Below are 24,276 nucleotides of genomic sequence, written 5' to 3' on the forward strand. Positions count from 1 at the left end.
AAGGGGTCGTAGGGCTTCTCTATGGCTTCTCCTTCCCATAAGGGGCGCTCCGAGAACCGGGAAAGGCGTCTCCCCTCTCGGGATGGGGGCTCTCCCAGAAGCAGCAGGTGTTTCTTCCAACGGAAGGCTGCTCCCTGAGGGCCTGGACCTGTCTTGTCCATCATCAGACTGCGTGCTTCCTGATGGTGGGGTTTCTTAAAACGGCTGAGGTTGTGCCTCCTCCTTCAGGCTGGGAGTTCTCCCAGCCGGAGTGGACAGGGCGTGGAGGAAGGGGGTCTTTTATCTGGGAGTTTGTCTCCGCTCCCCAGTCCTCAGGTTCAGGGGCCGCACAAGTGCCCAGCTGTTTTCTCCCGCCCGTTTCATCCCCAACCTTCCCAAGTTCTGCGTCCTCCGCGGCCGGCGGGCCGAGGGGGCTCTCTGCCCTCTTCCAAGATGGCCGCCTCCGCCTCTGTGACAGGCCCGATCACGTGGGCACCGCCGCCTATGAGGTCGCTGGGGCTGGGTCGGCGATTGTCCCTTTCCAGGCCCCGTCCCGAGGCAGCGCCTGCCCTTGTCAACCCGAGCCTGAGCGATCATGGCAACGGGCTGGGGCGGGGAGCGCGTGGCAGCGGTGACAGAGGCGGCAGTTTGGTCGCGGACCTGGGCGGCGGAGCGGCGGCGGCGGCGGTGGCAATGGCGCTGGCACCGGCCCTGAGCGCCATGCAGCGGGGCGGCTGCGAGAGCGAGTCTGCGGCGGGCTGGGCGGCGGCGGCGGCGGCGGAGGAGGAGGAGGAGGAGGAGGAGCAGGAGGAGCAGGGCCGCGTGGACGCGGGCGGGTCGGGGGAGCCGGAGCGCACGGCGAGGGAGGAGCCGGCCAGGGCCCCGGCCCCGGCCCCGAACCCCGCGCAGCCCGGCGCGGCCGAGGAGGGGGACGCCCGCGTCCTGCGGCGCTCGCCGCCCGGGCCGAGTGCGGAGCCGGCGCAGGGGCCCTGGCCGCACGGGAAGCCCAGGAGCCGGGGCCGAAGCTGCAAGCGGAGCTCGGGCCGCGCGGCGGACGGGTACCACTTCGTGCGGCCCGTCACCGTGGACAGCTCCAAGGCCAGGACCTCCCTGGACGCCCTGAAGATCAGCATCCGTCAGCTCAAGTGGAAGGAGGTGAGGCCGGCCCCGCCGGGGGGTCGGGGTGGGGGGCCGGGCGGCCGCGCAGGACCCGCGGCCCCGGCCGGGTGTGCGGGCGGCTCCCGCGTGCGCCCCGCTTGAGCTGCAAACTGCTCGTCCCTCGAGGCCTAGCCCCGAAGTCCCTTCCTCCAGGTCCAGGTAGCCACTCCATCCATCCCCCGGCTCCCCTACCGCCCTCAGCACCTGCCTCCCCACCGTGTAGATTTTTGTGTCTCTGTATCCTCCGCTAACCTGTGAGTCCCCGAGGCCGGGGACCCGCTCTCTCTTCCATTTCTTCACCTGAGTTATATTTGTTTAGCACTTTCTGTGCGACTCTTGCGCAGCATAACAGTCCGTACTTTGGAGGCAGACAGACCTGGGGTCTCACCATACCCTGCCGCTTAGCCATGTGACCTTGAGCAAGTTGCTTCTCTTAAGCTTTTTTCCTTCCCTGTAAAGTGCGGCTGATGATACCTATCTCATAGTTTTGTAGGTATTAGAGGACTCACTGCTTATTATTAGAGGACTTATGCTTATTGTGGCATAACACAGTGTGCAATAAATACCACCCTCTTCTCTCTCTCTCCCTTTATCACCATTATGATCACAACCACCACCGCCACGCCACCACCCACCACCGTCGTCACAGTCTCATCATCACTATCAGCGTAGGCACACTGTATTTTATGTTCCAGGGCTTGGCATATAGCAGGTGTCAGTAAGTGGTGGATGAAAGGGTGAGTGACGGAATGGGTTATTAGTTCCTGAACCCATGTTAGACCTGGTGTGGGCAGGGATGAAGCACCAATGACATCCAGCTGTGTCTGTTGTAGTTGACATAGTGGATAAAGCCATTTGACCTTATGTGCAGCTGCTAAGGGGCTCAGGGGTGTGAGGATTGTGACTTAGGGCAGGCGAGTCTGCAGACTTGGGCCCAGATTGTCTGCTGATGGGACAGGAGCTGCTGCAGCAGCATGAGGACTCAGGTCTTAGCCGTGGCTCTTGGCTGTGGTAGATGTCCAGGAACAGTTTTATGAGGTTGGAACATGCAGAGAGATGGCCACAGAGAGGTTGATGAGATCAGAGGTTGATGTCTCAGCTGGAAGGAGTCGTGTGATTTGGGGGTAAGTCAAGAATCAGCTAGGGCAGACTTCCAGGTGGGTAGAGGTTAGCCCTTGGGGGACTGTGATCTGATTCCAGGTCTCAGGGTCCTTAGCCTTGGGGCTTGGGATTCATGGGGCACCTGGAGAAAGTGAGGGAGGACTCCAGGTTCTGGACAGTGTCCCAGGTCCAGGCGAGAGATAGGAGGACCAGAACAAGGTAAAATTAGAGAACTCGTCAGTAGTGCTGTAGTCCTAATGAGAAGAGAATCCGTGGACTGAAACCAGGCCACAGAGTCATGCAAGGCTGACTGACCCAAGCAAGGCCTGTGCTTAGCTTAGCCCCGTGGGAGAGAGAGACATAAAGTTGGCTCAATCTCGAGAGACCGAGCCAGATCGACTCAAACCAGCAGGCAGACATGCCAGCCCAGGGTCGTTTGCTCATTCTGTAAGTGTGCGCTCTGGATGCTGGGCCCTGCGGATCAAAGACACTTAATATGTAAGGTACCCTTGCCCGCAAGGACCTTATGGTTCAGTACCAGACAAAACACAAGTGAAGAACTCACTGCAGTAATTACAGGGCCTTTTCTGCTACTTCCTGAAATGCTCTTTTACCAGCTAGGTGTATGTCTGACTCTGTCACTTCAGATCTCTGGTCAAATGCCACTTCTACAGACAGGCCTTCCTGGTTGATCCCTCTGTTGACTGTGCTATGCTTTATTATATTTTTCCCATGGCACTAAATTCTGCCCGATACTGTATTGTGTATTGTTGTGTGTCTTCCACATTAGAATGTAAGCTCCGTGAGGGCAAGGGCTTTGCTTCATTTCCTTCTGTACCTTTAGGTGCTTGGCACGTAGAAGGTGCTCAATAAATCTTTACTGAATGAATGCATACATTATGTGATGAGTGTCTCACTTTCTTTCTATGTAAAGTTGTATGTGTTGTGTTGGGGGGTGGAGGACAGAGACTGGAGCTGCATTCTGAGTGCTGGAAAGGAGTAGGCGTTATTTAGGGGCTATTCCTCTGATCCCTGGTAGAGGGAATAATATGGGCAAAGCAGAGGTGCATTTGGGGTTCAGTATGGCTGGATCATTGAGTGGGCAGCAGAATGGCGAGAGATGAGGCTGGAGAGATGGCAGGGATCAGAGCATATGCCATGCTGTGGGATTTGGTCATTTTTTGGAAGGTTGTGTGAGCCGCTACAGAGTTGTAAGTTTCTTCCATTTATTTGGCTCTGCTGTCCTGGGAAGTGCATTAAACTTTTTAGGCCTTAGGTTGCCTATCAGTCAAATGGGGGTGGGTCATGCTGGTTCCATGGTTCCCAGTCTCTCTGCTGCTGCAGCCATATAATGGTGAGACCCTTGTGCTGGTGAACCTGGTGGGGTGGGCAGTTTCCAGGGCACTACCTGTAACTGCCCTTCTATCCCGATGCTGCCTTTTTCTCCCACTTAGAAAGCACGTTGGTGTACGTAGAGGTGCCCATTCTAGTAAAGTTTACACCATGATTCACTCACCACAGTAAGGCCTTACTCTTAGATATGTGTTTATTTACTTAATGCCACTCTCTCTCTAGTCAGTGAGATCCTGAGGGCAGGGAGGTGTCTGACTTCTCTCCCCAGTGCCCAGCACATTGGGGGTGTTCAGTAAATGCTCACCAGGTGTGACTGAATGAAATATTTGCAACAAGCCCACACCTCATCTTGGCACCCTAGAAAGTGGAGTTTGGAAAGTGCCAGACTAGGTAAGCTTAAAAGTTCCTTCCAGCTTTAAACTGTGATTATGGTACTGTATTCTTAGCACCTGTTACAAAGTTGATGTCATGGCAGGTAACCTATATGCAAACCAGGTCCTAACAAAATACAAATACATGTCCTCTCCAGACCTCAGTGTCCCCATCTGTTACAGGGGTGATGTTAGACAAGATCACCCCTAACGCTCAGCACTGACATTCCAGGAGCAGGAGTATCTACTGGGGGCGCCATGCAAGGAGTCGAGCCAGTGTCCCTTGCGTGTCACGCTGTCCTCCGCTGCAGGGTTTGAGAGTACCCAGGTGGCCAGTTGAGGCAGAGGTGGGTGGCTCGGTAGCCCAGGCTAGAAACAGATCATGGATACCAAGCGAGGTGGAAGTTCCATGTCTCTTTTGCGAGTGCACGGTGAGGGGCTACGCAGCACGGTGAGGGGCTACGCAGCATGGTGAGGGGCTACGCAGCAGGGTGCATTAGCAGGGCAGCACCTGGCCAGCAGGGGAACCGGATGTTTGCTCGGCTACAGGGCATCGATTGCCTTTGCTCCCTTGCTTTTCTGTATTCCACATTCATTTAACAGCGATAGCAACGATTAGAACCAACTGCCGCATAGCGCTACCCCGTGTCAGACCCTCTTCTCAGTGTTTTACTTACATGCAGTGAGTCATGCCTCCAACAACCCAACACAGTGAGTGCCTGACCATCTCCATTTTACACGGGAGGAAATCAAAGTCACAGAGGTTAACTCACCCAAGGTCACACAGCTGGGAAGTGGCAGAGCCAGCATTTGAAACAGACACTTCATTTGTAACTAGCTGTTGATCCTGTCCTGCCCCTGCTCCCTGCTGGCTCTCTGTCTGCAGACTGGCTTAGGGGCTGCAGATGTAGACACGAATAGGGTGCACTCCGTGCCCTCCACAGCTCCCAGCATCCAGGGGCAGACATGCGCACCGACTGCTAGTCTGGGAGTTGAATGAGTTAAGGGAATTCCACACAGAGCAGGAACGAGGGCAGGGAGTACGGGTCAGTGTTACAAGCAGGATGGGAGGATGCAGCGTAGGGAGCAGGTGGGAGAGTAGGGGAGAGGGAGAAGGAGCCCGATCACAGAGGACATTGAAGGCCATGCCAAGAAGCTTGCACTTCTGACCAATACAATCACAGGTTCTTGCCATATACGGCCCGAGCTCCCGTCACCCACCCTCTGTCCGTCCCAAGTGAACCACGCCAACCGACGATTCGGCCTTTGGCCCTATCCACTCTGGTCAGGCCTTATTCACCTGTGTCCACAACCTCAACATTTGTTTAAAAGGAAAATTCTCAAATATTGGCCCTATAAACTTGCGGAGAAGATGGAAGTTTATTCTAGAGGAGGAAGGTCATGTTGACAGGGTCACCACGGAAGATACAACATGCAAGAGAGGGATGGTTCCTGGCTCATAGTAGATGCTCAGTGAGTATTTATGGACTTGTATGGTCTGCTTCCAATCCTGTGAGCCTCTTGCCTCATCTCTTGTATATTCTTCTGTGGTTTTGACAGCCTCATAAAGAAAACCCGAGGGAGGGGCGCTTTGGAGAGGAGACTGCACGGTTGTTGTGAGCCACCCTCCCTGGAGATGTAGGCTGTGCCTGTGCGCACAGTGGTGCCGTGGACACCAGCTAACGTGGGTGAGAGACTGGATAGAGGGACACTGTGGGTAATAGTTCGCATAAGCCCCGTCCCAGGGTCTGTCACAGTGTGAACTCTTTGTTCCAGAGACTCCATACCATGAAAACGGTGATCATGTTTCTCTATTCCAGATGGACTGACATCGCGCCTTCTGCATCAAGTCATGACTTGCCTTAGCAGCTGTCTCTGCTGCTGCTTGTGTAAACATTTGTTTCCCTGGGTGTGTTCAAACCGTTGTCTAGTGACTTTTATAAATGCCTTGCAAGTCCTTAGTGGGCATTTCTGACAGCGCCCCCGCTTCCTCCATCTGCTTCTGTGTCGTCCGAGTCAAACCTTCTCGTCCTGAACAGAGCTGGGAGAACGGGGCATCTCCTGTGCCACCGCCCCTAGGTGTAGTGTCGCTTTTCCAGGGATTCCTTCAGTCCACCTGCCTGGGGCTCTTAGGAAAGCCAGGTTTCCTGGATGCCGGTAAGGAGGTTTAGTTTCTCTTTGTCTATGTCAGAACTGTGGTTTTCTCTTTTGTTTTTCTGGTTTTTTTGTTTTTGTTTTTGTTTTTGTAACAGAGACAGAGAAAGACATGCAGAGAGAGCAACAGGTAGGGACAGACAGACAGGAAGGGAGAGAGATGAGAAGCATCAATTCTTCGTTGTGGCTCCTTAGTTGTTCATTGATTGCTTTCTCATATGTGCCTCGACCAGGGGGCTATAGCAGACCGAGTGACCCCTTGCTCAAGCCAGTGACCTTGGGCTCAAGCCGGCAACCTTGGGCTTCAAGCCAGCATCCTTTGGGCTCAAGCCAGCGACTATGGGGTCATGTCTATGATCCCATGCTCAAGCCAGTGACCCCGCACTCAAGCTGGTGAGCCCTTGCTCACGGCAGATGAGCCCTTGCTCAAGCTGGTGACCTCGGGGTTTTGAACATGGGTCCTCTGCATCCCAGTCCAATGCTCTATCCACTGTGCTACCGCCTGGTCAGGCAAAACTGTGGTTCATTGGAATTTTGAAAAGCAACTGTGGAAAACTTTCTGGATGTCCTAGGTTATTTATAAATGCCTTTGTTCAATTTCCCAGAACAGTATGTTCTTATAAAAATATATACAGTTCCCAAGAATATAAAATAAAAACCAAAAATCTGTGCTCCCCACTCTCCATTCCCCTCCCTCCTTCTCCTCAAATTCTCCTTAGGGACAACCCCAGGATTACAGTTGGTATGATTCTTTCCAGATTTTTTTCTTATGCTTGTACATATCAAGATAACTAAACTGGGCTATAGTAACAACCACAATTTATTAGTGGCTTAACAACAAGTTTACTGCTTACTTACACTTAGGGGTTCAGTGGGGATTGGTGGGGGTTGGGGGGTAGGGGATTCTCATTAATCTTGGTCATTCAGAGACCCAATGCTTCCAGCTCATCACCTGCTTCAGTGAGTCACTGAGGGGAGGGAACGTAATAGATTGCGGCTTTTCAGACTTCTCTCCAGAAGTGACTGCTCACATCTTATTCACCAAAGCATGGCTAACTTCAGGGGGCTGGGCCATGCTGTCCCTCCATGAAGACTTAAAGAGGAGACTCAGAATATCTGTGCAGTGACAACTCAATGACTATACTAAAAACCGTTGAATTGTACCTTCTATAAGTGAATTGTATGTTATGTGAGTTATATTTTAATAAAGCTGTTGACAGAAATGCCTCATGCTTACCCAGTTCTTGTCATTAAAGAGTGCTTGTCTCTGAGGTTGTAACTGGAAGTATGTTTCAGGAACTCAGATTGCAACAGTCCAGTGAGCCCTGTTGTTAATTCTGCATGGCAGTATTGCCTGTTATTGGTACATGGACTCCTTGGCCACCTGTGTCTAATGGAATCTTGTCCCAATGGCATAAAGTAGTGGCAGCTGTAACAGCACTCCAAACTTGCATGATAAAAAGTAAGTTTTGTTTCTGTGGGGGTTAACTTGAATATTTGCCTAAAGGATAAAGTTTAGGCTCCTTAGGAAGGTTCAGTGAAGCTTCCCATGACTTGAGATGCAGTATATCACGGTGGGTGAAAGCACAGGCTTTGGAGCTAAGATAGCATTGAGTCAGTTGTACTCTGAACCTCAATTTCTTTTCCTATACAATAGGCATCATACCAGACCTCATGGAATTGTTTGTTGCCAGCATAGAAAGATATAATTGTGTAAAGTCCTGGTATATAAAAATTTGATTATTTTTTATTAGCATCTGGCCCTGAGCTTCTCTAGACTTACTTCACATATTCCATGCCTTGAACTTTGTCCACTGTTAACACAGTACTGCATGTGGTTCTCTTGAGCCTTCCTGCTGTGCCATTTCTCTCTACCTTTGTTGGTGTTTTTCCATCTCTGCAGAGTGCTACCTTTCTTTCTTTGACTAACTCTCACACATCCTTCAAGGATCAGTTCATGACTCCTCTTACCAACAACTCTTCTTTGACTTCTACACATACCCCAGTCTAGGATAAATATCCTTCCTTGATTACTTATAGTATTTTATATGGTTCTCAATTTGATTATTTTTTTTAAGATGCAACATACGGCTTATTGATCATTCCTATTGTATCTTTATTTTCTATTTCACGACTTTCTGCTCTTTTGTTATTTCCTTTCTTCTGCTTTCTGATGTTTAGTTTATTGTTCTTTTCCTGAAATTAAGTTGAATGATTAGTTTTTCATCTTTTCTAATACAAATATTGATCGACTTACGACCTATGAACTTACGAACATTCGACTTTACAACCACAATCACTAGCCACGACTGCTCCGCATCTGGCAGCGCAAGCGTTGCCCAGCTGGGCATACGGCAGTGTGGACCAGCTTCCGGCAGCACTACCATCTCAGTGTGCACCATTTCAACTGTTATCCCAGACTCGGTACAGCAATTTGTGTTTTGTGTCTTGGATATTTTTCATCAAACCCCTCCCAAGATGTTTACCAAGAGGAAATTGTCTTTTCAAATATTAAACCAGTTGTACTGGTAATGCAGTGTTTTACTTAAACCTGATGAATGTAAAAATAAGAAACAAAATGGTGTAGAGATGATACAAATGGCAAAAAATGAACAAAGAAAATTATGATATATAATGATAATGAAAGAAAATTATGATAAAATATGACTTAAAGATTTTTATAGCATCATTTCACAGTACTGTACATATAGCCTACTCAACTTACGACCAAATAGTGTTATGACCAGTCTGTCAGAACCCATTGTGGTCGTAAGTCGAGCACTAGCTGTAAAAACATTTGTGGCTACAAACTTGCCTCTAGGTACTGCTTTGCCTGAACATATATGTTTTGCTATGTACAATAGCATTTTCAAATTCCCTTTCAGTTCTATATATTTTACATTTTCCTGAAGATTTCTTCTTTGACCCATGGGCTATTTAGATTAGTTTTTTAGAGTTTCTAAACACAGGTTATTTCTACTTATCTTTTTTATTATTAATTTCTAACTTAATTGGATTGTGGGCCAAAAGATGTTCTGTCTTTACTTCTTTCTTTTTTACTCCCTTTATCCTTTCTTTTCCCCTCCCATTTTTTGCTTAATTAAACTACTACATGGTTAATTTTGCAAACATTCAAGTGTGCTTGAAAAGAATGTGTATTCTCTAGTTTTTTAATGTTATGTTTTACCTATGTACATTAGATTTGCTTGTGGATTGTGTTATACAAATTTTACAGTCCTAATATTTTTGTCAGATCTGTTAATTATTTGAAGAGTTATATTAATGTTTCCCACTATGATTGTATATTTTATATCTTTTTCAACTGATTTGTTTTTCTTTTTCCATTTTCTTTTGGACTGTTATGGAAGTTACACATTCCATTTTTATTCTTCTACTGGTTACCCTAAAAAATCTAATAAGTGTACAATTTCAGGAAATCTAAAGATAGTATTTTCATTCTCCACATAACAACACAAGGATCTTAGGATGTTTTTATTTTGGTTTCATCCCTCCTGACTTATATCCTATTGTTATCCAGTATTTCAGTTCTATCTTATTTTATCCTTTTTTTTCAGCTTCACTAATTAAACATTATTTTATATAATTTCAGTGTATTTTAGATTTACCTACAATTTTCCCCTTTTCTTCCTGGGGTCATTTTCTTTCTCCGGGTTGTAATTTTTTATGTATTCCTTTAAGTGCGGGACTATTTGTAATATCAGTTTTCACTTGTCCAAAATTAATTATTTTTGATCCTCATTCTCAAAAGATCGTGTAGCTGTGTTCAGTACTTACTGGATAGATATGCTGTCCTAGCACTGGGGGATATGCCACTGTTTACTCATTTCTGGTTTTGCTGTTGAGAAGTCAGCTGCCAGTTTATGTTTCTCTTTTGGATGGTAAAGTCTCTTTTTCTTTCTGGCTGCTTTTAAAATCTTCTCTTTGTCTTAGATGTCTCCAGTGTCGTGATGACTTTCTAGGTGAGGATTTCTTTTTATTTATTCTGCTTGAGTTGGTTGGGACTCTTCTTTCTAAGGTTTGGTATCTTTTATCAATTCTGGAAAATCCTTTCAATATTGCTTCTCATCCGATCTTTCTCTTCCTGGAATTCTGATTTAGATGTTTGACCTTTTTTGGTAGTGAGCTCACTTCCCTTGGAGCTTTAATCTCTGGTAATTCTTTGAGTCTTGTATTTTAGTGGGGATTTTCATCTTGTGCAGAGGCCTCAGAGGGCTCTCCTAACCTAGAATACATAACACAAAATTCTTGGTCATTGACTTTGTTGGTTATAAGCATATCGAGTTCTGACTCCAGACTTGCGTCAGTGAGTGTCACGGTTAGGCATTCTGGGGGACATTTTCCCTTCTATTTTTCCTTTCCTGAGATAATACCAAGACAAGGCAGGTTTGTGTTTTTCCTTTTAGTTCACCCACTGAGGATATGGCCTTGCAGAGGGTCTGCCTTGGTACGGGAGTTCCTCATCTAGTGCCTGTTTTGTCAGCGGGCCTTTAGAGGGCAGACCACTTGCAGAGGCCGGACCATTGCCTGTGTCCAGCGAAAAAGATAATTACACTTGCTTTTAAAGAGATCCTCTGACTGTCCTGTGGAGAATGAGTTAGAGAGGCATTCCAGAGTGGAGGCAGCAGGTTAGGATGCTGCTGTAGCTCTCAGGAGAGAGACAGTGCTACATGGCACAGGGCCATGCTGGGTGGGGAAGGTTATCGATTGAGTTGCTCTGTCTGTTTCTCTAGACTGTGAGATAGTCCTTCGCAGGGAGCTTGTCTTATTCTTCAGTGCCTGGCACAGAAAAGGCAGTCAGCAAACATTACCGTAATTAGATTGAACTGTGTAACCGGTATAGTTCTAGTGCTGTTTTTCTGGACTCCCTTCAAAGCGACCATTTTCTTGAAAGGGAAATGACATAAAGGGATTCCAGGCAGTGAACTCATCCTGTCTCTGGCTTTGCAGAGTTCCAGCCAGAAATAGGGAGCCAGCTGTTGGTAAGCCTTAGGTTTTGGCCGGGTTTACTTTCCGTGAGAACACAGCTTTCTTTAGCCGGTGCACGTGTTTCTTAAGGAGTCTTGGGCTGTATTTGAAACTACCTACACAAAGCCTTATCATCTTACGGGATTTTTATGATGTTCTTTCAAAAATTACTAAACTTTATGACTCTCTCTAGGCAGGCTGCAATGATGTCCCTCTAATGGTATGTTATAACTGAAAACTTCTAACTCCTCAGACATTCTTTTCAGAAAACTGCTGCATCTGTGGAACAAAGGAGTAGGCAAATGGTCCCTCCTGGGTGACAGTTTAATAAGCTGAAGCCACTAAGGACTGTTTTTTTGAAGAGCGAATACAATACTATTCCATTAGAACATGCAGGAGTATTTCTAGAAAGTAGGGTGACTAAAGCATGCATATATGATTTTAAGTCCTGAGACCTTGAAAGCTCTTCTTTATTATTCAACAAATAGATGTTAAGTATTATCTGCTGTGCCCAAGCCTTGTGCCAGGCACTGGTGATTAAGACACAATCAGACATCATCCCTGTCCTTGAGCCAGGGTCACTACTAGCCCATACTGTCCTTTTGTGTGAACTAGAAACAAGTGCCCTAATCCTTAAGGAGAAAATGTGAAATTAGTTAATATATTATTTATACCTCAAAACAAATTTGTTATAGTAAATGGATTATTAATGATAAATATTAGTTATTAAATAATATTTACATGGTATAGTGAAGTTCTAATTGATGTAAAACTTAGAATTCAGAAATATCCTGCCATAGTAAACATCAAATGATTGAACTCCAACATGAAACTTCACATTTAACTAGGGTACTAATCCCAACAAGGGGTTTTAAAAATATGTTAGAACTACTCACCAGTTACACTTCAGATGTGAAAGCAGATTTTATTTAGAAACATTGTCTGTTTTAGATGTTACTAGACCAACAAAGTCTTTTGATAATCCAGTTTTTCCAAGGGGAGCAATATATATTGTCTTGTTAAAATAACACACTTGAGCCTGCCATATGGTGGTGCAGGGGGCAGCACAGACCTGGAGTGCCCGGGGCCTCGAAGCAGCACCTCAGTATTCCAGCACATGTTCGCGAAGCAACTCCGAGCTGATGCATCCCGCTCCTTCTCACCACCCTGCCTTTCCCTCTCTCTCCCTTCTCTCTCTAAAGTCAAGAAAGAAAATCTTTAAAAAAATAATAATACAGTTGACTACCATATACCAGAAAATTCTCATCATAAACAGAAAATTACTTTAAGTCATCTAATGTTTGTTTACCAAACCAGAATTATTTCTGAATTCTCGGCTTAAATCAACAAGTACTTTCATTATGATAATATGTAAAATCATATATTACTAATATTTGTTATGAATAATCCATTTGTTGTAGAATAAGAAATATAAAATATGGAAAGTGCTCAAAATGTTACAGATGCCTGCATGTGACAGCATCATGGCCCCAGGGTAGGGGAGCAGACAGAGCTGGTGGTTCCCTGTGAGACGCGGACAGGCGATGCTGTGTATAAACCGGGATGGGAGACAGCGGGGCGGGCGGGACAAGGTCAACCTGGCGGCACTGGGAAGGCTTGTGTGTGTGAGAATTGAGTAAGGAGCATAGTCTTTCTGACACATTTAGCTGCTCAGCAGCCTCTAAACCGTTCTGGGTTCTTGCTACTCTCTGGATAGTGAGATAGCCGAGTTCGAGACTGGGGAGGGTTTCTATTTTTAGACAGACTGCGTTCATCTTTCCTCCTGCCCCCACCTCCCTCTGTCTTCAGGTCTCTGCCATCATAGCATGAATCAGCTTTATTATTACGGCTTGTTTAATTTTCTTTCTTTCCCACCAGATTTTAAATTCAACCAGTGCAAAGGCCACATCCATCTTGTTTATTATCGAATCTTCACACTCTAGTACACAATGCCTAGCATACCATATAATAAGGTTTTGATAGATATTGGCTCTATAATATTTTTATTCATTCCTCAATCATTTCCTGAACCCTTACTCTGTGCTATGGACTCCACTGAGCCTTGGGCAAGCAAACGGATGACCCCGAGAGTAAGTGGGGAGCCCCCTGTCTAGTTATGACGCTCTAGTGAAGGAGGAACTGTGTCAAAGGGCAGTGCACGGCCGGCTGGCTCAGATGCAGGGCTCGAGGAGGGAGGGCTTCCTCCGGCAGGGGCCTCGGAGCTGGGTCTGGGTCTGGATGGCGGAGAGGCGTGAGCAAGGTTTCAGGGTGGAGGCGGGACAGTGTTCAGACAGGGCTGTGCCTGCATGATGACGTGGTAGCAAGCGAGAGCATGGGGAGTTGGGTAGAGTGAAGAATGATTGGATCTGAGGTGGGCAAGAGCCAAGCCTGCAAGGTCTGGGGAGCCACTGGAAAGTTTGAAACAGGTGTGTGTGTGTGACAAAAATCACATTTGTGTATTGGAAATACCCCACTGGCTGTAGTGTGGAAGGTGTATTTAGGGGTCGGTGGTGAATCGGAAGTAGGAAAAACCTTCTTGAGGGCAAGGGGCATTGCTTTCTGCCCAGTTTCAGCACCTGGCTCGTAAGCCTCCCAGCAGCCCTCTGATGCAGGAGGTGTTTATATCATCAGCTCTCCCTTACGGACGAAGTGACCAGGGCCAGGACCTGCCAAAGAACTCAAGCCAGGCCTTTGTTGATGCTAAGTCAAATGCGATCTCCTCGTCCCATGTTGCAGGACAAGGCTGGTGGCAGTGCTAGGGAGAGAATTGGTGCTGGCCTCTCTCCAACCCTGGGCTGAGGGAGGGCTGCAGGCTGCCAGCTATGGAGGGCCATCTCATGTGCCGCTCCAGGCCATGGCGCCCCTTCCTTGAGCCTCCCTCCAGGGAGAGAGAGATAGAGGCTCAGGGGGCAGCTGAGAGCTGTTCTCACCAAAACACTGGGGACAGATTTGTGGGCCACTGGCATTCTCACTGGCTGGGTACCATGCTGCTATTTAATAAAGGTTTCATTGCTTGATGGACCATTAAGTAACCAATGATATATTTCAGCCTCATTGAGGAGGAAGGTGCAGAGTTAAATCATATTCAGACTGTGTGAAAACAATAGAATAAAGAGGCCATTCGCATGCATGGCCCTCCTCCGAGGGGGAAGGGAAGGGAGCAAGCCGTCCTCCAGGGCCCCAGCGAGCCAGGCACAGGTTGGAAGCTCTTGCGCTGGTGTTCTGACTTCGAGCTTGTAGAGATGTGCTGTGCATTCTGTAGGCGAGGGAGCAGAGTGCCCGAGACGCCAGCCACAGAGGTGGCACTAGTGTCTCAGCCCTGCGTCTGCCCCCATGGTGCCTGCTCCTTCCCTGCGCCTGCCGCCTCCCTGTGTGCTCTGTTCTCCCCACACACAGATGATGACTTGTTGCTGGGCACAGGGTGAACGGTGTGGAGGTCAGGAGCCTGTGCCAGTTTAGACCAAACACTCCCAAAGGCAGGAGCTCATCTGTCTGCTCCCTGGTTCTGGGCCGGGCCGGACACGCAGCCAGTAGTGGCGGCTGGCACGTCCTTACTACCCTGAGCAGAGAGAGTGACTCCGGCCTTTCGTCTACCCTCCCATTCCTTTCTCTTGTCTGCCCTCCCCTCTCTGCTTCTCTGCCCCTCCTTGATGATAGTTAGTAATGAGCAAGTTGATGGAGAGTTAGTTGTGAAGCAGGTTCAAATCTAGGCTCTGCTTCTTGCTAGCTGTGTGGAATTAAATTAAATAATTTGTCCAAACTTTGAGCCTTGGTTTCCTGAGCTGAATATCAGGGGAGTGTAGCCCCCACCTCAGAGGACGACTGAGAGAGAAGTAGGAAAAGGCCCAGTGGTACATAGCAGATGTCCAAGACACTGTGACTGTCATTACTCTAGCCACGCTTACCTTTATTATTGCCGTATGTCTCAATTTTATGACTAAACATTTAATAACATGCACGTGATACAAAATCTACTGATGAAAGTATAGACACTGAACAATATCTTCTCTCTCCTCCCGCCTTCACCTCCCTTCCCGAAAGGCAGCCGTGATGAGTGGTTTCTTGGTGTGTGTCCAGAGATATGTCTACACAAGTGAACAAGTGTACATGGCTCGCTGTGTACCTAATGCTTTCACGTGATACACTCTGCACATTTCATTTCATCTAACAATATAATTTAGCTATTGTTTCATATCAGTATATATATGTATATAGTTTATATATAATATGTCAGTATATATACAGGATAGATATGTATAGTATATATACACATGTACTATATATTATATATGTATATATAGTTTACTGTGTCCTTTTTTTATAGCTGCATAGTATTTCATAGTAAGAATGTAGCATCACTTACTTAACTGGTCACCCATTGACCTGCATTGAACTGTTTACAGAGTGTTGCCACTCTACTAAAGCTGCAATTACCATGTCCCTGTATATCTGTCCTTGTGCACTCGTGTGAGAATATCTGTCGGATAAACAACCTAGGATTCAGGCCATTCATTTACTGTAATTCTTTTCCAAACTAGGATTTTGTGTGTGTGTGTGTGTGTGTGTGTGTGTGTGTGTGTGACAGAGACAGAGAGAGGGACAGATAGGGACAGATAGACAGAAAAGGAGAGAGATGAGAAGCATCAATTCTTTGTTGCGGCATCTTAGTTGTTCATTGATTGCTTTCTCATATGTGCCTTGACCAGGGGACTATAGCAAACCGAGTGACCCCTTGTTCAAGCCAGCGACCTTGGGCTGAAACTGGCGACCTCAGCGTTTTGAGCCTGGGTCCTCCGCGTCCCAGTCCGACGCTCTGTCCACTGCACCACAGCCTGGTCAGGCCCGAACTAGGGTTTAAACTTTGCACTGTCTCTCCCTGACAACTGTGTGGAGAGAAAGGGTCGAGAATTAGAAACGTCAGGAGGAGGTGAGGGATGGGCACCCGTGTCTCTACTTCTGACTCCGTTGCTGGTACAGACCCTTGCTGCCCCTGCCCGTGAGGCCTGGATTTCGGATTCCGCAGCAGGAGCACTGGGCAGATTTATAAACCAATGCAAATCAGCTGTTAGCTTCAGAGTTTATTTTCCCACATAAGCAAGCTGTCAACCAACTTTCTATATTCCACATGCAACAAAGACATCGGATTGACCATAAGGGAAACCCAGTCCCCTTTTTCGCTTGTTTCTGAGTGGCAGAGAAGCGGACAGTACCCAGGGCTTTCTCTGTGTTAAGTAGTTATCATATGTTAACTCGTTTGATCCTTGCAAATCTTTGAGGTGAAAAATATTACCCTTGTTCTCCAGACAAAGAAAGGGATGGGTTCCCAGAGGTTAAATAACTTCTCAAGGTCACGCAGAACCAAGGTTTGAACTCAAATCTTGATGGCTATACACTCAGTGAGCCTCCTTTGTTCTTCATTAGAGGGTTCAGTAGAACTTCCTGGAGTGTCAGATAAGTTTTACCTTCTGCATAAACATCTGATAATTAGCAGTGCCTCTTACAGTTCCTGTGGCCTCTCTCAGTTTAATGGAGAAGGAGGATCTGTGATGGCTGCCAGCTAGGTACTGGGCATGCTTAGACCTGACGTCCGGACTCGAGCCACTCGCAGGCGGCTGGTCCAGTCCGCGCCTCCCAATGGGCTCTGCCCCTCATAAGGCAGGATTGCTCTCTGCATGACCCTGAACTCTGTCCCCGTGATTGTGTCCTTCCCTGCTGTCCTCCCCACACCCTTTATCCAACTTCTCTTCTGATCCTTTCTGTCTCTTAGCAAAGCCATTTAAAGCACTTACTCAATTGTATGGCATTGTTATTGCTAATGACCCCCCACACCCCCCACGCCACCAGCTGCTCCCTGGCTCCCCAGCCTTTCAGCCGGCCTCCCCTCAACTTGCAGTCCACCCTTTCTGGGACCTGGGTTCAGTTCCAGCTCCTAGGCGGTCTGTTGTCTAAGAACAAAGATTAGCATATTAAATAAAGCTCTCTCTCATTCCCACGCTTTCAAACATCATATCAAGAGAACCACATTATAACTCAACCCACTGTATCATGGGAAGGGCCAGTTTTTTCATAACATAGCTTAGAATCAGCGCTTTGTGCCTGTGAATCTTTTTTTATTAATTTCATATATCTTATTAGCTGTTGGCTCCATATTAGCACAGTCCGCTTGTCGGGCTATAAATTCACCCTTGTCTTATTATTTATTAACAAGCCTTTGTTAAGGGCCCGATAGCAGCAGGCCACCACCAACTCCAGCTCACGTATTTCTCAGAAGTAACTGCAGAGGGGGCACTTAGCCCCTTCGCGGCTGGGGAAAGTGAGGCTCAGGCCGGCTCGTTAGCTTGTCCGTGTTTCATCCAGTGGGGGTCGGTCTGGGGCTGGGACCTTTTGGGTTCTAAATCTGGAGCCTCTCCCAGAGGAAAGCCGCGGCTTGTTTCTTGTTATCTTGCTGCTTCGGTTACTCCGCTCAGCTCCTTAATTAGAGATGACTCGGAATCCTGTTCCTGAGCCTTCAGCTGTGGGCACGGGCTTTGTTTTGACAGCAGTGACAAAATCCATACCGAGAAGCCATCACTTCATCCAGGACGAGGGACGGTAAAAATCTCTAGAACACCTGGAGGACAGGAGGGGGACATTTTCATTTGACTGGCTGGCTGACCTCTAGAGGATTTGAAGTCCCCCCCCTCCCCAAACCATGTTCCATTTCTTCTTAAGGCTAAATTGCTTCAAGGAGCTCTGCCTGTTTCTTTCTTTTTCTTTTAATTTTAATTGAGTCTATTGGGGTGACTCAGGTTTCAGGTGCCCAGTTCTACAGCACATCTCTGTGCTCCGTACTGTGTATTTACCCCTTCCCCAGATGTCCGGGATGGCAGGTAAAGGTAAGCTCTGAGCGTGTTGGGTTTTAGGTTTTCCGAAGCCTTGACTCAGCATATCCCAGGCTTGTCTGATGACAAGAATCACCTAGGGCACTTGTTAGAACTTGATTTCCCAGTAGTAATGGGACCCAGGGACTCAATTTTTTTTTAACAAGCCCCTGCAGATGGTGCTTATGATCAGGTGAGTTTGGGAAACGTGGAGTATCGTCGCGGGGAATCAGATCCTCCTTGTGAGTGTCCCCCTTAGATGTGAAGAACAGCTGGTCACACTGTATCACAGAGGTGAGAACATGAACCCTGCTCTCAGAAGGCATAAGGCACAAACCCCCGAGTGCCGCTTACAAATGGTGTTCTCGTGGGCACATACCGAACGCTATCCTCTCCAATCTCTACGCTTCTCCTCTGCCTGGCATGGGGCACGGTCTTCCTTTCTCTCCCCACCTCTTCTCACCACCTGTCTTCTTATTCCTCAGCCTTCAGGGAGCACTCCCACTTCCCCCTAAGCTGGGTCACTCAGAACTAGTTTTGTAATAATTTATCATTTGGGAATTTATTATTCCCAGCCAGACTCTAAGCCCCATGAAAGCAGGAACCATGACTCATATTTATTGTTTATGACTGTAATGTTTACTATTGTATTATTATGCCTCTCATGCTCATTATTGCACGGCCAACACCTGGCACAGTGCAGAGTGAATTAACTCTGGCTTTGTTCTCTCCATCTGTAAAAATCTACCCACAGGAGCGTTGGAAAATTAAATGAAATCATGAGCATGAGAGCAGCTGACACACAGTAGCCATCCAATAGTGTTAGTTTTTGCCTTCCCTTGGAGAACTCACTTAAAACTATTGTCCTGGACAGAACAGGCTATAACTGAGGCTTTAAGGCTATTTGCTTGACACACTATTCTAAAAAAGTTCCTAATATTTTTAAAGTTTTAGAGTTTAGTCTTCTTTTTCCCCCCCGAGTCCAAAGACTGTCTTCCATCGGTCTTTTGTCTCTGTCCTGGTGACTCTGTCGAGGTCTCCAGTAACTGGCATGCCTTCCTGGGGCCACCATATCCTTTGGTTTTCTTCATTCACTTCAGTGCTGAGAACGACAATGATGTAACTAGACTGAACTGAACATATTAAAACGCTCATGGGTGGTAGAATGGGTTTCCGAGGTAGCTTTATGGCGTCTCTTTTCCCCGATTCTTTAGCGAAGAATAAGAACATTGACCTGTGAGGATTTCTTCTAATCCTTTCACTGTGAAATCCAGGCTGATATTAGGTGAGCCACATTCAGGATTTTATCTTGTTTTCCTACCCACTTAGGAATATCTTTGAGATATGACTGCCATTCAGATTTAAAATATAGGAGGAGGCCCTGGTCAGATAGCTCGGTTGCTTAGCCGCTGCAGGGGTCTCCAAACTTTTTACACAGGGGGCTAGTTCACTGTCCCTCAGACCGTTGGAGGGCTGCCAAATACAGTGGTCCTCTCACTGACCACCAATGAAAGAGGTGCCCCTTCCAGAAGTGCAGTGGGGGCTGGATAAATGGCCTCAGGGGGCCTTATTGTGGCCCGCGGGCCGTAGTTTGGGGATGTCTGGTTAGAGCATCATCCTAATATGCAAAAGGCTGCAGGTTTGATTCCCAGTCAGGGCACATACAAAGACAGATTGATGTTTCTCCCTCTCTTTCTCCCCCCCTCCCTTCCTCTCTCTTTTCCTCTCTCTCTAACATCACTCAATAAAGAAATAATAAAAAAAAGAAAAACGTACTTTTTGCTCTACAAGATGCACCTGACCATAAGACACACTTATGGTTTTAAGGAGGAAACTTAAGAAAAAAAATATTCTGAACCAAATGATGTGTTAAAATATTTAATAATAAAATATTATATTTTTTGCTCCATAATATGCACAGGCATTTCCCCCTCCACTTTTGGGGGAAAAAAGTGCGTCTTATGGAGCGAAAAATCGGGTCAAATATAGGAGGAGGATTTGCTCTTAATAGGTCCTTCCTCCCATATCTTGGCAAATGGAGCTGGCCCGGTGCTGGGCTGACCAACTGTCCTGCTTTGGCTGAGACTGAGGCAGTTTGCGGGGCACTGGACTTTCAGTTTGAAATCCAGAATGGTCTTGGAAAAACTGGGATAATTTGGTTGGCTGTCCTACTCACTACACAGAGTAGCTTGGTGAAGGAGTTGGAATAATAGTGAAGTGAGCAGTAGCATAATTTTGGCTTTTTTTTTTTTTTTTTTAAGAAACACAGGAACCAAGAAGTTAAAACCTCTTTAAAAATCTCTTTGTGGAAGTTTTTGAAAATTAATTTTAGTTTTAAAGCCACTAAACTAAATACGTCTTAAGTAAATGTAACGGCTTTTGTACCACTCAAAGATTTCGTGGCAGTCATTTAGAAATGAATGGTATTGGATTGTAAAACCCAGTCCTGTCTCTCCCGCACCCGAGTGGCCACACTAGCTGGCTTGTGTGACCCATTTGTAGCATTCAATAACTTTCACTGATGTGCTGTGAAAACTTCATATTTGAAGTATTTTTTTTTAGTTAAAATTCAATAATAGAACTTATATCATTGATTATTCTTAAAAATAGGTCAGTTTTGAAAGAAGTGTCTTTTTTTTTCTTTTTCAAGGTAATATAGTACATATATTCAAAGAAAACATGTCCAGGTCATCTTGTCATTCAATTCTGTTGCATACATTTAACCCAAAGTCAGATTGTCCTCCATCACCCTCCATCTAGCCCTCTTTGTGCCCCTCCCCCTCCCCCTTCCCCTCTCCTCCTTCGCTCTCTCTCCCCCCCCCCCCCCCCCCCCCCGTCCCCGTAACTACCATAACTACCACACTCTTGTCCATGTCTCTTAGTCTCGTTTTTATGTCCCACCAATGTATGGAATCCCGCAGTTCTTGTTTTTTTCTGATTTACACATTCCACTCCGTACAATGTTATCAAGATCCCACCATTTTGTTGTAAGTGATCCGATGTCATCATCTCTTATGGCTGAATAGTATACCATGGTGTATATGTGCCACATCTTCTTTATCCAGTCCTCCATTTTTTTTTCAGTGATTAAAGCCTTTAAGCAAACTCGAAAGAAGCATCTTAATTCACATAAATTGTCTATTATCATTTAAGTCTCACAAGGTAAAATTTAAAGTTATTTAAGTATGTATTTATGCTTATCTATTCCCCAAAAGTATGTAAAGGGGCTTTTAAAAATACATACATTGTTAGAAGGTTTTTAAAGTTTAGATAAAAAACATCAGGGCACGGGGACAATAAAAATTACATAGTAAGATGAAATCAGGGAAAAGTCAGTAACTTGAAATACCTGATCTGAAGATCTTGCAGGGTTTTGTTTTGTTTTTTGTGAGAGAGACAGAGACAGAGAGAGATACAGAGGAATAGACAGGGATAGGCAGGGAGAGAGAGATGAGAAGCATCAATTCTTTGTTGTGCACCTTAGTTGTTCATTGATTGCTTTCTCATATGTGCCTTGACCTGGGGGCTACAGAGAGCAAGTGACCACTTGCTCAAGCCAGCGACCTTGGGCTGTAAGCCAGCAACCTTTGGGCTCAAGCCAGTGACCATGGAGTCATGTCTATGGTCCCACGCTCAAGCCAGAGACCCCACGCGCAAGCCGGAGGAGCCTCTGCTCAAGTCAGCGACCTTGGGGTTTCAAACCTTGGTCCTCAGCATCCCTGGCAGATGCTCTATCCACTGTGCCACTGCCTGGTCAGGCAAAATCTTGCAGTTTTTATGACGGGACACAGATTTGGTTCTGAGCTTTCTGGTTACTGAGGAGAAACGGAAACGTACCAAGTTGAAAGTCACGGTGGCTGCAAGATCAAAGGCATCACTCGAGAGATGTGCAACTTTTCCTAGCACTGAGAGCCGGGAGCAGTTTGCCCAGACGACCTGCGTAAAGGGACCCTGGTGTGACTGGCATTCTCTAACACCCTCATCGAAGCAGTGCCACAGTTCTGTATGAGCTAGTGCCCCTCAGTGCACCCTGACTGGTGTAAGAACCAAGTGCCAGTAAGGCCAGTTCCTAGCTTCTAACACCGTGGTCCTTCCCTGGGGCTGTGTGTGGCTCAGTCTCCTGACAGGCCCGTTAGCATTCAGATTTCTAGGTCCAAGCCCACCTCTACTAACTGCTATCTCTGTACTTTTGAAAAGCTCCTGAATAATCTCCATGGAGAACTACTTATTTTGAGCTTAAAAAGCGATATTCAAAGAGGAAACCCAAATATCCAATAACCATTTGAAAAAGTAATTCAGTCTCACTGGAATAATTATGAATATGCAAATTAAAACAATGGTGAGATACCATTTCACATGGATTAGACTGGCAAAAATATTTAGCAGTAGCTAGCAGAGTTGAAAATGTACTCTGTGACCTAAACAATTTCAGTTCTTGAGAAATCCTTGTCCCGAGCCCAAAGAGATACAAAGAGGATGTTTACTGCAGTGTTCTTTGTGGAGAGGGGAAATTGGAAAGCACTACATTTCATCAGTGGTGGGATGCATGCATCAATTTATGATGGGGGTTGAGTTGTGTCCAAGTCCTAACCAGTATCTGAATATGACCTTACTTGGAAATAGAGTTTGTAGATGTAATTAAGAATCTCAAGATGAGATGCTCACAGCTTAGGGGTGATGCCTAAATCCAATGATGATTGTCCTTATAAGAAACAGAAAAGGAGATCACACACACACACACACACACACACACACACACACACACACATACACACACACACACACACACACACGTGAGGGCCATGTGGAGACAGGCAGGGATTGGAGTGATGCAGCTACAACCAAGGAGTGCCAAGGCTTGTCCGCGGCCACCTGCAGCGGAGGGCCTGGAAGGATTCCCTCCCAGAGCTCTCAGCCAGGAACCAGCCCCGTGGCTCCTTCGTTCCAGACTTCTGGCCTCCAGCACTGTGAGAGAATACATTGCTTTAGCCCCCCGGTTTGTGGTACTTTGTTGTGGCAGCCCCGGGAATCTAATAAAATGCCCCGACCACAGGGATACCTGGAAGAGTGTAGATCCTTATGGGGTTCTCTGCCGCCAAGAGGACGGGACAGAAGCCAGCGATCTCCCACAGTGCAACTGAAGCAGTCGTGTCCCATTTCGAGGCTGAAAGAGCCCTTGGAGACCACGTGGGCCAGCTCCCCCCATTTGCAAGATGAGGATATCCAGACAAGAGAAGTGACTCACCCAAGACCCTGTTGCTAAGAAGGGGCAAACTTGGATTTGAGCCCAGATCTGTCTGACTCCAAGGGCGCTGTTTTTCCACTTTAGCTGTCGCCACCGGCACTAGAATATATCCGGTCTCCTCAGATCAGTGTGGCAGCAAGGGCTGGGGTGGGGTGCGGAAGCTGGCGTCGGGGGGCTTGAGTCCCAGCACAGCAGGGAAAAGGTCGTATCTCCTCCGCCCTCACATCCCTCTTCCTGACAGTGAGGCTAACCTTTGCTCTCAGAACACCAGAATCTCTGGGTTGTGAGGCTCAAATGAGAAAATACATGTGAAAATGTCTTTAGTAAACTGCAAATCCCTATACAAATAGTAGTACCATTATCATCTACACCAGGGGTCTCAAACTCGCGGCCCGCGGGCTACATGCGGCCCGCCGAACAATTTTGTGCAGCCCGCAGACTAATCCACAAAGTTCAAAATATTTTGGATAAAATTAAGTAAGCCTAGGGGCCTACTTGTATTTTTCATTTCTCTAGCATCCTAGCTAGATATTAGCTTAGTTAACAGCAATTGTGATGCGAACTACAGTTTCTGGTCGTTTTGTGACACTGAGTAAACTGCATGTACGATTGTGCTTGTTGTACTGATTTTTTTTTTGTTTTCAACTGCAGTGAGAAAAGTGTTGCGTAACAGTTGCCTTTTGTAGACCTAGTGCGGCCTGCCGAACGGCTGTGATCTTGCTCTGCGGCCCACGTGCTGAGTTGAGTTTGAGACCCCTGATCTAGACTAGCCTCAGACCAGGAAATGAAAACTCAAAGTGTGGTAAGCAGAATCCTAAAAAGACTCCTAATGGCCTCCACAGGTGTCTAATCCTCTCCCTCTGCATGTAGGTGGGACCCGTGGGTATAATGAGCCCTCACTTCGTGATTATGTTACACTATGTAGCAAAAGGGAGATTTCCCTGCATGGGCCTGACCTAATCAGGTGACCTTTTAAAAGCAGCGTTTTATCTGGCTGGTTGCAGAAAAGAAAGTCAGACAGATGTATTCAGCTAGTCTGGAAAAAAGTCTACTTTATGAACTTCCTGGG

The 24,276-nt window shown here is 46.7% G+C and overlaps 1 protein-coding gene across 4 annotated transcripts in view; it reads left to right on the forward strand.

Annotated features, from left to right (window-relative positions):
• The first annotated feature begins 529 nt into the window (after window positions 1–529).
• Window positions 530–24,276, forward strand: part of TTLL11 (tubulin tyrosine ligase like 11) — a 204,011-nt gene continuing 180,264 nt past the window's right edge. For all 4 annotated transcript variants that reach the window (XM_066367256.1, XM_066367258.1, XM_066367257.1 and 1 more), the window contains exon 1: window positions 530–1,134. In XM_066367256.1, coding sequence (XP_066223353.1) covers window positions 673–1,134 — 462 coding nt within the window. In that variant the 5' untranslated portion in view covers window positions 530–672. The remainder of the gene's footprint in view (window positions 1,135–24,276) is intronic.

The sequence above is a fragment of the Saccopteryx leptura genome, chromosome 2, assembly GCF_036850995.1.
Source record: "Saccopteryx leptura isolate mSacLep1 chromosome 2, mSacLep1_pri_phased_curated, whole genome shotgun sequence".
NCBI classification, from domain to species: Eukaryota; Metazoa; Chordata; class Mammalia; order Chiroptera; family Emballonuridae; genus Saccopteryx; species Saccopteryx leptura.